Source organism: Streptopelia decaocto (assembly GCF_964273445.1).
Source record: "Streptopelia decaocto genome assembly, chromosome: 17".
Lineage (NCBI taxonomy): Eukaryota > Metazoa > Chordata > Aves > Columbiformes > Columbidae > Streptopelia > Streptopelia decaocto.
In genome coordinates this window covers 9,651,364-9,663,079 of record NC_138672.1, presented here as the reverse complement: position 1 = coordinate 9,663,079, position 11,716 = coordinate 9,651,364, and the positions used below count along the sequence as shown (strand labels likewise).

The 11,716-nt window shown below is 49.4% G+C and overlaps 1 protein-coding gene across 3 annotated transcripts in view; it reads right to left on the bottom strand.

Moving 5' to 3' along the window:
* Nucleotides 1–3,731: 3,731 nt before the first annotated feature.
* The window catches only part of NOTCH1 (notch receptor 1), a 42,527-nt gene continuing 34,542 nt past the window's right edge, over nucleotides 3,732–11,716 (bottom strand). For all 3 annotated transcript variants that reach the window (XM_082067541.1, XM_082067543.1, XM_082067542.1), the window contains exons 27-34: nucleotides 10,821–10,969; nucleotides 9,978–10,194; nucleotides 9,532–9,622; nucleotides 9,106–9,271; nucleotides 8,078–8,373; nucleotides 7,631–7,778; nucleotides 7,445–7,542; nucleotides 3,732–7,002 (exon numbers count right to left, since the gene is read on the bottom strand). In XM_082067541.1, the coding sequence (XP_081923667.1) occupies nucleotides 5,530–7,002; nucleotides 7,445–7,542; nucleotides 7,631–7,778; nucleotides 8,078–8,373; nucleotides 9,106–9,271; nucleotides 9,532–9,622; nucleotides 9,978–10,194; nucleotides 10,821–10,969 (2,638 nt within the window). In that variant the 3' untranslated portion in view covers nucleotides 3,732–5,529. The remainder of the gene's footprint in view (nucleotides 7,003–7,444; nucleotides 7,543–7,630; nucleotides 7,779–8,077; nucleotides 8,374–9,105; nucleotides 9,272–9,531; nucleotides 9,623–9,977; nucleotides 10,195–10,820; nucleotides 10,970–11,716) is intronic.

The window sequence follows — 11,716 nt, the reverse complement described above, 5'->3', positions numbered from 1 at the left end:
CTTTAAAGGGAAACGGGGAAGGGCGGAAGCGTCGGAGGTGAAAAAAATGACACTAAGGGCGGAAGTGGCCTCGGCAGTGCCACGGCGTGGCGCAGGCGCAGTGCGGGCTCGGTGGTCACGGGTTCGAGTCCCGGTTGAGGCGGCTGCGGGCCCGCCGCGGCACCTCTCCAAGGCACCGTCCGCCATGGGCCTCGCTCCCACCGCCCGGGGATCGGTGGAGCGCGGCCCGGTGCGGGTCCTGGTCGCCTCGGGAGCCTTTGGGTGTCGCGGCTGGCTGCAGTGGCGAAGGCGGCCGCCAGGGCGGGACAGAGGACCGGCGGTCGCGGCAGAGGGGCCGGGGGAGGACATTGTCCCCCACTCCCGGGTCGCTGAGGCTGAGAACGAGAAAAACTGCTCTGTTGGAGGAAGAGGCGAATATAAGAAACTGTTACCCGCTTCAAAGCGAGGTTCCTAAAGCACAGCCCTGCAGGAGCTCAATCTGCAAAGGGACATTAATGGTGCAAACCCAGGGGCGGCTGGTGTGCGGGTGTCCGGGCGCTGCAGCGGAGCAGATAGCAGGATATCAAACAGCTGTTGGCAAGAATAAAGATTTTACCCTTAAAGATTTTACCCTGTGGAGGGTCTGTTTCATGCAAACACGAAGCTTTTTAAAGGGGAGTCCCCGTTTAAACGTAGGACACGTCTCATTTACCGCACCGATACTGTCACACTCTGCGCCCAATGACGAGCTGTGGAGGAGAAAACACAAACAACCTAAATAAACATCTTAATTAAGGGTCATTATCAGCACAAGAGCTATTTCTGCACACTGGATCGTTAAGGCCGGGTGATATCCTCAAAGCCCAGCCCAAGCGGGGGAAGCTGCACTTTGATGCTGGTGTGGGAACCAGAGGCAGGGCTGTGATTTTTAAAGTGCCTTTTATCTCTCTCTTTTGTAGGAACGTTCTTATAAACCAGCTTGTCAAATACCAGTTTCCTACACACACGAACAGCAGACAAAGCCCTGGTTCTTCCTTGATATTTCCCCTGACAGGTGTAATCAGAGGAAATGTGATTTTCATTAGCCCGATTGTCTTTTTAAAAATACATATGTATTCTGTAAATATCATCAACAGTTTACATCTGTATCTATAGCTAATACATAACATATCTAACCCTTGTCTTTCACACATACATAGACAATGCAAACATTAATGGTGGGCTCTCACCTCTGCTGTTCTGATAAGTATGTGATTGTGAAGAATTGTCTCATTAAGACGTCCAATTCCTTTATACCCTGAAGGTTTCTCACTGATTTGCTGTACTCAGCAAACACAGCCAGTTCTGGACTTGAGAGTGACCCTTACAAATAAAACGCTTGCTGCTGGGATGAGGACAGAGTGAATCCTTGTCTCCCACTTCATTGGCTTATTTGGGGTACAATAAAAATGACACTGACCTTTTCTCATTAAATTCAGATTGTTTATTCAGCCTTCAGGTTGTGGGCAACCACAAACCAGCTCTGCCCCAGGAGCTCACTATTGAAAGGATTGTTCTCTGAGTTTAAAACCAGGGAAAATGGCTAAAGGAGCATTTCTCTTGCAAGTATCAGTATTCTGTATCAGGTTAGCCAACTTGGACAAGCTGAGCTCTATTTATTTACTCATTTAGTTGCTGTGATTATCCAAACTACCCCAGCCACATTAACCCATGTGCAATTTGAGAGAGGCTACACCTGAGATGAATTTGGCTCCTTTCGTACATTCTTAAGGGGGTGATTTGAGCTGCAGCAACAATTTGGCAATCAGGGTTCAAGCAGCTGTTCACAACTTTCTGAGCAAACACCAATAGCCTGAAGGTAAAAGCAATACAGAGTAGCAATGTCTGAATGTCCCATCTAATTGAGCAGGAATAATGAAAACAAAGAATAAAAAAACCCAGGCCCTCCAGCATGTAAACAAATAGTGCAGATGCACCAATTCCTCATAGCATCAACATACCTGCCATCGGAGCAGCTCCGTGCTCATCTTGTTTTATGCAAACACTTCTGAACCCTCCCCTTGGCGTGGGTTATAATTTCAGTGCTTCTCAGCCTTTTTCACCTGGAATGCTACAACATCTGTGCTTGTTGTGACCCCTTCATCCCTCCGCATCTTCTGTTGATGTGAGAGCTTGAAAATGAGCTCCCAGCATCTTTACTTGCAGGAGGTCAAGACGAGCTGGTGGTTGGACAGGGCGGGTTGGTTGGAGGGGTTTGGGGAAAGGCAAATCCCCCTGGGCAGAGAGTTGGTGCCCTGGGTGTGGAGGGGGTGTTGAAACTGGGGCCATTTCACTCATTTCTCATTAACTTTGCCTCAATCCCAGCTGGGGATCTGTGACCCCACAGTCACCTCGTATACCTGCTCAGCAGGAATGAGGGACTGGCAGGAGTTTGTGGGTCACCACACCAGAGTAATTTGGGAACTAAATACTTAAACTGTGTATCCTTACTCTTCTACTGTTTAGAAAACCTTTGCTGACTTCTTCATTGAGTTACCCTGTGGCAAATCTATTACCTGCCAATGCAGACCTTTTCATTTTGCCTCTTTCCCTGGTATTTAACCCCCTCTTTCCTCATTCTGTCCCTCTAACCCATCCTCATGGAGAATTATTTGCTTTGCAGCCCCTCACTTCATAAATGACCCACCTGCATTTAGTTGCCTCTTGCAATGTCATGTTATTTTGCACCTCGTGATAACCCTTTTTTTTTAATCCATTCCAGGCCAAATTCTCATCTTGATCATGAGCGACCAGAGCGTTGCGCACTGGACCAGGCAGCAGAGTCTCCTGTTGGCACGAGCATCTCCCGGTCCCATGGGGACATGCCGTGTTTGCAGCCACCCGTGGGCACAGGCGCTGGGACGTGCACGTGTGGCAGAAGCCTGGAAGGATGGGAACACAGCTGGATGTTGCCAGATGTGATACACATGCACGAATTGCAGTGCAGGGTGATGCTCTTCATCCCCAGATGGGACACAGCTCAGGGCAAGAGCACATCTCGGGAAGCCCATCTCCAGGATGTCCCTTGGGGTAACGAGATCCTTGCTGGTGAACCACAAAGAGGGATTTATCCTTGGTTAAAATACCCCTTTCCAAGGAGTTTGCTGGGGGTGCCCACTGGCACTTCGTCTCCCTGATCTCCGAAGGTGCCGCGTTTCACTGCTGCTGGGAGGTGCATAAAACGCTGCTGCGGCAGCGCCGGCTTCTGACCAGTTTTACAGCAAATATCTGGTGGCCCTGAAACTGTCTGGGGCTGGATACCGGGTACATGCACACACATGCCCACTCCCGCCACGGGGCGGAAAATACCAGCATTCCAGGAGTCACCGGGCTTATCTGACTTGGGAGGAGGTTCATGGTTCAGCTATTTATATCCAGTTATTTGCGGCCTTTGCAGCTGCATTTGGACTAGAGAGTCCCTGCGGGGAAGAGCAAATTAAATTACCTTAAAAATCTGGAGTGCAGCAAGGACGGCAAATGTTTCCGCACCATGTTTGTGCCGCAGCATAAAGGGCCACCTGGGCAGAGCCTCTCCTGCCTCAGACCAGACGGCTCAAGCCAGAGAATTGTGCAAGTTGAGGAGAATGTTTCCTTGTCCAAAGCCCTGCTCTGAGCTTTAGCAGAGAACAAGACGTTAGGAAAGCGCCTGCAGTGTCAAAAGGCAGCGGGTATCAAATCCAGGTTCCAAACAATCCGTAACAAAAACACTTAAGTTCCAGTTTTAGTAAAATCTAGATGCCCAGAAGCATCATTTATTGCAAATCCGTTAACCAAAAAAAATACATCATTTTTGCAAACTACAACTTTGCATGTAGATAACTTTATTACAGAAGATATCTTTTCTTAAACTACACTCTAGTTTATAAAACATAGGAAGATTCAACACCACGTGATGTTTTTATCACTCATATTAGGCACGTCACAATAACAATGGTCTGAAATGTTAACTACGATGAGTGCTCAGCACGGCGCTGTGCCTTGAGAAATATCCGTTTGATTTGGTGTTCTAATAAGAAGGAGTGAGGAAAAGGAACCCTTTTCTTAGGTTTTCTTGATTAACTGCTCTCTATTTGCCTGTCCCATACACATATCTAGTCTTAGGGTGCCTGCTTGCCTTTGCCCCCGAGTGAGTGATATTCCAACACCTCTACAAGGTGATATATTTATGATATATTTAAGACTTGCTCATTTAGATTTTTGAAACAAAATCCACCTTTTCTTAATAAAAAAAAAAAACCAACCCCTTATTTACAACATTAAATCTGCCACAGGCTTATACTATATTTTACATGATACACAGAAAGAGCGCACATCAATATATAAAAAGATGCGCCACTCCGGGCTAACAAGAACCAAGTGTTAAGGTTTCACGGCGCAGACTCGGCTGCGCTTGGTCGTTCGCCCTCCCGTCCATGGGTCCAGCATCCCAGTAGAACCAGCAGCGTGTCCCACTGGGGCCGGACACGGGGGAGCGTGTGGTGGCAGCGGCAACGATGCTTCGTCATCTCACTCAGGTCGTTAATAGACACGCCTTCTCCCAAACAGGCCGGCCATCCTTAAAATAAGGATGTGGTTTAACAAGTTTATATTGGCGTTTATTTCTTAAACAGTTGCTCAAATGCAAACACGATGAAAAAAAAAAAAAAAGATATTCAAAGTAAAATTAAACCTCCTTTGTGTATAAACTCCAAAGTTGTGGGTTCGGTATATACTCCGTAGTTATGGGTTTGCTCTCTTTAAAAGTTTGGCAAATACACTTCTTCTGGTGGGGGATAGTATTCACGTTTTGTAGTTTGTTTGTTTTTTAGCTTAGAACCTGTTCTTACAGGTCTATAATCCTCATTCTTTTTTTAGATCATAAAAATCATTTAAATATATATTTTTATATATATAAAAACAAGAGAGAACAAACATTTCTATCATCAAGGCAAATGTACAACTATATAATACTGAAATTTAAACAAAGATTCATGACTGGTACCATAAAATGTCCTCTCAGATAGAAAAGCAAAGGAAACATTTTAAAGTACATTTCAAAAATCTGCCCATAGTTAATTTTTTCCCCCTAAGGAGTGGCATTTTCAGTCAATTTTCCTTCCCCTTTTCTTTCTCACCTCTGAGTTGAAAGAGAAAAAAATAAATTAATGGCATTTCAGAATGACAAATCGCTGCTTATAGCTTTACATAAACATTTCCTCTCAGATCCAACACAACGAACCCCCCAAACAAAAGAGAATGTCCTATAAAAACCTAATTTTTTGATTTCTTGAAACGCATCGAGTTCTTAACAATAGAACATATAAATAAAAAGGCAGTGTTTTCATGTAAAATAAAAAGTACATAAATAAATACTAAAAAAAAAGGAATTAATTTGTCTTTTTATTTTTTTTTTTTTATAAAAACATATTTAAAAAGGATCCTTTAATAAAAGCATCCAACGTCCTTTTAAAAAAAGATCTCCCTCAAGCTTCTAACTCCTGCTGAGCACCAGCGTCTCTGAGCCACCGTCTTTTACTTGAAGGCTTCGGGGATGTGTCCCAGCTGTGACTGCATACTGGTGGGGGGGCTGGAGATGCCCTCGGACCAGTCGGACACGTTGGAGTGAGGGGACGAGCTGGACCACTGGTCCGGCGACTCCGGAGACGGCGTGAGGAAAGGGTGGTCGGGCACCTGGAGCTGGTGGCTGGGGGTGTTGTCCAAGGGGGAGGAATAACTGTGCTGGGAAGGTGGAGTTAGGAACTGGGTGGTGGTCATGGGCTGGGCGAGGGAGGACGGCAGAGACGTGGGCAGCATCTGGGAATCTTGCGGCAGGATGGTGTGGACGGCCATGGAGCTGCCGCTCACCGGCTGCATGTCGGGCTGGCTCAGCTCCGTCCCGAGGAAATTTTGGCCGATGTGGCCGCTGGTGTTGGAGCTGGGGTTGTGATGCTGCGGCGGCGGCTGCTGCGGCGGCGGCTGCTGCTGGGGTGGCTGCGGCGGCTGCTGCGGCTGCAGGTTTGGCTGCTGGAGCTGCTGCTGCTGCATCTGCTGGAGCTGCTGGCCCTGCATCAGGTGAGGCTGGGAAGCCAGGCGGGTGCTTGGCATCGCCTGGTAGCTCATCATCTGCGACAAGCTTGTGGTGGGCAAGCTGTTGTGCAGGGTGGTCATCATGCCGTGTTGAAGGTTTTGCGTCTGCTGGTGTGCCCCAGGTTGCATGTTGCCCCTCAGGGGGTTGTACTGGTTCTGGACGATGCCGTTCTGCAGCCTGCTGAGCCACTCGCACTGCCCGTTCAGAGCGGCCGCGCCGCCCACCGAGAAATTCATGGGGGCGTTGCTCATGGCCGTGCTGGGGCTGGAGACGGGCAGGTGAGAGAGGCGCGGTGGCACCGAATCGAAAGCCATCCTGCTGGAGTTTCCCATGGCCATGTCCTGCTTCCCTGCCATGTTGAGGTGGTTGATGCTCATGTGGGCATCAGGCATGCCTGGCAGGTGGTTCAGAGGCATGGAAGGGGACTGCTGGAACGGAGAGGTCATCAGCGGAGGGGAGGCAACATCCGACAGGTACCCATGGGGCGATTCCAGCGAGTCCACTGGAGACAACACGCTGGAGTTGTCAAGCAGACATCCTTTTCCATCTTGTGACTTTTTCCTCCGGGCTTTGAGGTCTTTGGCATCCTTGCCGTTGCAGCTCAGGCCCTTGGTGCTTGGCTTCCTGGCCTTCTTGCCCTGGACAGCAGGTTTCAGGTTGCCGATGTAGCTATTGGGCGAGCAGAGCGGAGGGGACAGCGTGGGGGCCCCCAGTGGGCCGTTGTGCAGGGGTGGGCTCCGCACCAGGTTGTACTCGTCCAGCAGCCTCACGATGTCGTGGTGCATGCGCTCCTGGGCGATGTCCCGCGGGAGACGGTCCATGTGGTCCGTGATGTCGCGGTTGGCAAAATGGTCCAGCAGGACCTTGGCGGTTTCATAGCTCCCTTCTCTGGCTGCGAGGAACAGTGGGGTCTCCTCCTGGAAACCCAATGAAGATGGTTAAGTAAGTTCACAGATTCTCCTGGTTAGCATCCTGAGCTCCATGCCCAACACCATGCAGTTGGGTGGACTGTAATGGTCTCTCCTCTGGTGAGGTTTGACTGCTGCTTGTTCCTACCCTGCCATGTCCTTATACTGATGTCAAACCAGGGACCCAACGAGTGACCCAGAACGTGCGAGGAGATGGCCACACTAACACTGTGTCATTCTGCTCATCAAGCACTGCACAGCTCCTCAACATCACCCAAAGGACCAAGTCCCACAGTGCTTCTTTGAGCCAAATTCAAGAGCTTCATTCCCAGCAGAACAATCAAATCAGAGTCTGAGTGCCAGACACTGTTGTATTTTAGGCAAAAATTACCCTTTAGCAGACTCCCCAAATGGTTCTTTCCTTGCCCATGTCAGCCCAGGAGACCCCTACCTTATTGTTCTGCATATCCTTATTGGCACCGTTCTTCAGGAGGACAACTGCAGCTTCAACGTTATTCACAGCAGCTGCCCAGTGCAGCGCTGACTTGCCTACAGGGGAAGACCATGAAATACAAGACATATTAGTGAGTGGTAAGAGACACAGCAAGCAGCCCTTTCCTTTAGTCACCTGCAGTACCTAGATCATCCACGGCGTTAACGTCTGCGTGGCAGTTGATGAGATCGTCCAGCATCCCCTCCACGGCCAAGCGAGCAGCCAGGATCAGAGGAGTGGTCCCGTCGTGCATTCGGGCGTCGAGGTCGGTTGCCCTGTTCCTAATCAGGATCTGCCAGGGACCAAAGCACAGGACACCAAATGTCAGGAGGGACAGACAGAGTCCTCAGACTCCAAGTCTCAGGACCTGCAAATCCCTTTCCAGAGGGTCCCTCCCGTCTGGGGATGTGGATCCCGACAGCAGCTACAGGGCTGCTGCTTTGCTGTGTCCTGCCCTAAGACAACCTTTGGTTTTCATGACTTTAACTTGCCAGGGCAAGTGGGACACCCTGCGTTAAGCTCAGCTGCGTGACCAAACTCAACACGTAGCACCAGGATTTCCCCAGAAAACCCCAAGAAAGGATCAATGACCTGGAAGACGCCTTGGGCATCGGCAGAGACGGCGGCGTGGAGGGGTGTCCTGCCCATGTTATCCTGGATGTTGGCATCGGCGCTGGCCTCCAGCAGGCGCTTGGCAGCGTCCGAGCGCGAGTAGCGGGCGGCCAGGTGCAGGGCCGTCTCGCCGGTGCGGTCCGTCTGGTTGTGTAAGCTGGCGCCTTGGTAGATGAAGTCCGAGATGACGGCGGGAGCATCGTCTTCCTCTTCGCTATTGCCGGTCTCCAGCCCTCCTCCGCTGCACGAGGCGATCATGAGCGGGGTGAAGCCATCTGAAAAACACAGGGGAACTCGGTGAAAAAAGAGGCTTTTTACCCTCCTCTAATGCAGGCGGCTCAGTAAGATGCTCTGGTTGCAATAGCTTATTCTCGTGGGTGCATCAAGACTGAGCTCCTGACTGGTTCTAAACATCAAACACGAATATCCTTCTTCTGATATAGATCTGAAATTCCTTAGTGGTATCTCACCACTCACTGCTTTTCCTATTTTATCTCCTAGCTTGCACACTAACACGTAAAGTGCAATGTATAAGGTTGGTTGCTCAAAGCAAACTTGAGTACAGTACAGCACAGTCTTAAATATTTCTATTATTTCAGGGGACAATTTCACAGATGTGAAGACGACTAAGTGTTTGTAATAATTTAAAACCCTATTACCTATTAATATAGTTAAAAACCTGAAAAGAAGATTGTGAAACATGCAGTTTGGTGGGAGGAGAGGAATTTAGGAGCGTCAGAGAGATAAGCTGGATGAATCAATAGGTAGTTCTTCTGTGTTCTCTGATTTCCATCTCAACAAAAGAGATCTCATGGAAAGCAAAACGTGACAGGGTCTATCTCTAAATCACACACAACAGCAACCACGCGATGCAGAACACCTGGCAGCAACTCTATACTAGAAATGGGGACAGGTAGGGCTGTCTGGGGCTGCTCATTGCAGGGGTGAGGGAGGATTTCGGAGGAGCTGACAAGCAGCGCACATGTGATGAAAGGCGACCAGCTTACCAGGACCCCTGACATTGACATCCATACAGTCGGCATCGATTTCCCCCTGCGGCGGAGTGGGCGCCATGGACGAGATGCGCAGGTCAGCGGCGTCCAGGTGCTGCTGGGTCCACTGCCTGTGGTCCGTCTGGTCGTCCGTGTCGGGCAGCATCGCCTGCTCCTCGAACTGCGGAACGGCCGCGGGAATGAGCACCCAGCAAAACGCACGAGTTGGGGTGGGAGGGGGGCGCTGAGCTCCAGCGTGGGGAGCTCTACGAGTCCCCAAGGGGCGTTTGTCACACGCAGGATTGCGCAGGAGCTGGCAGCAGCGATGTGCGGTGCAGACGGGGTCCCTGAGGGTCCCTCCGCTCCGTGCTGCTCCTTCCGTGACAACACCCAGCGAGTCACAGCTCGGAGCACCAAAAGGGGACGTGGCACTGAGCTTACCCTGAACTTCTTGGTGTCCAAGGTCTCCTCATCGCCCCACTCATTTTGGTTGTCGTCCATCAGCGTGCCATCTGAGGCATTTTTGAGAGGTCTGGAAAAATAAAACCAGACAAAAAATCAGCTCCTCTGCAGGAACCAGTCTGTGATGGGCTGTGTTTATACACATGCACAAACTGAAGGAAGACTCAAGAAGGCAATTTCCAGGAGGTTCCCCTCAGGTTGCCTTTCATTCTTTACCAAGGGTAAACAGACCACAAAGCATTTAAAAACCTCCTTCAGATGGGAACACTGTTTTCCCCATGCAGACCTTTAAGAAACCTGATTTTTCTCCTTCCTGCTACAGCAATGTGATGCACTGGAGAACAAAACTCCACTGGGTTCTTTCAGAAGAGCCCCAAGCAGCCCTGCTGTGCTGCGTTTAATGGGTTAGCAAGGAAATTACTCACTTCAGTCCCACAGAATCCTCCCCGAGTGGTTCTCGTCGCTTCTTCTTGCTCGACTCCGTCACTTTGAAGCCTTCTGGGAACCAAAGCTGCCCATGCTCCCTGCGCCGCTTCCGAGACACCAGCACCCCCACTCCGATGAACACGAGCAAGACCAGCGCGGCCACCACCACGTACATAGGATACAGCTGCGAGTTCTTCGCGGGCTCGGCCGTTTCACCTACAAAACAGTGGGGCACAAAGAGAGGCTGAGACATTAAGCTGCATAGCAAACCAGTGACAGAGTGGAAATGAAGGAAAATTAGTTAATAGAGGTACCTAAGGCTGATCTAAATCAGCACCCCCCCTCAAATAAGGTCATTTTATAAGCTATTAATCAGAATTGCAAACTATCGGCAAATTCTCGGCTGCACAAGCCAGTCTGCATCAGGAGACAGCTTCACTTTTTTCTCCTTTAAGGAAAAGGATTAGCAAACTTCAAATCATTGCGCTTGCATTGAGCTGTTAAGACAAAAGGATTTAGGGGGGATTTTCAAGATACAAACTTCAACTCCTTGCATGTCACTGATTGATTGGAGCTGGTTGGATTTTCTTTTTCTTTTCTTTTTTTTTTTTTTTATAACTTTTATAGTGATAATGATTTTGAAATAAACCTGGAATAAGCAAAAATAATAAACTGGTTTTGTAATTTTTTTTTTAAGAACAGACTCAAAGGAAAGAAAGAAATGATGCAAGGTTATTAAAACCAGACTGTTCTCCAGTGCGGCCAGCTGACGGATAACTGAACATGGATAAGGCTGGGAAGTTTTGGCTGTCTCTCCTCCCCAGCTGGCCAGTCGTACTTACTTTTAACGGCTTCTATTTTGTAGGGTATGTTCAGGTTGCCAAGGGAGGCCAAGGCGCCCAGGAACGCCGCCACATCGGTCGCGCTCTGGAAGCACTGGGAAGACGACTGGATGCACTGGCGGTTATCGATTTCCAAGTACACGATGGATCTGCGAGCGAGAGAAGAGTCAGTGAGACCCACGGAGCGATGACAAGACAGACGAGCCCGTCTCCCTCCCCTCGTTAACCCCCGTCGGCGGGAATTAGCAGGTGGGACCCCATCTCCTTGCTGCCCGGTGGCCCCAGCCCTGCGGCTCACACTCATGGGCTACTGGATTTGCTTCGCTGAATATAACTCAGAATGGAAGGGAATCTCTGCTTCGCAATGTCTTAAAATCACTACAGTATCTTCAATAATGCTGTTTGGGAACCTTCAGATCTTTTCACATCAGTTTCACTGCTCTAACTCCTTTGCGTTCGGTGGCTTTTGATTGAGCCCGCGGAGAGGGAGAAGGTTAGATCTATATGTTTATATCAAAGATCTCCGAACACAGTTTGCAGTAATTGAGTTTTACAACAAAGCTCTAGAAAGCATTTCCCAGGGAGAAACTGAGGCTTAACTTAATGACTTCCTGAAGTCAGACAGTCGGTCAGGCCAAGCTCTGCTTCCAGGTCCCACCCAGCCCAGCCCCGGCTCCCAACAATACGCAGGACTCCTTCAATCGTGAGAGTCGGCGCAGCATTGTATCAGGGATTCCTGAGCGATCACTCGCTTTTCCCACATGAGAGCAAAATCCGGTTTCTGTTCACACAGAACGCAACGTCTAAATACAATTATCTGGCCTACATCCTTCCCTTTATAGCGTGTTACTATTATCAACACACAAAACAAATACCGCTCCGTGGAAAAGGAACTC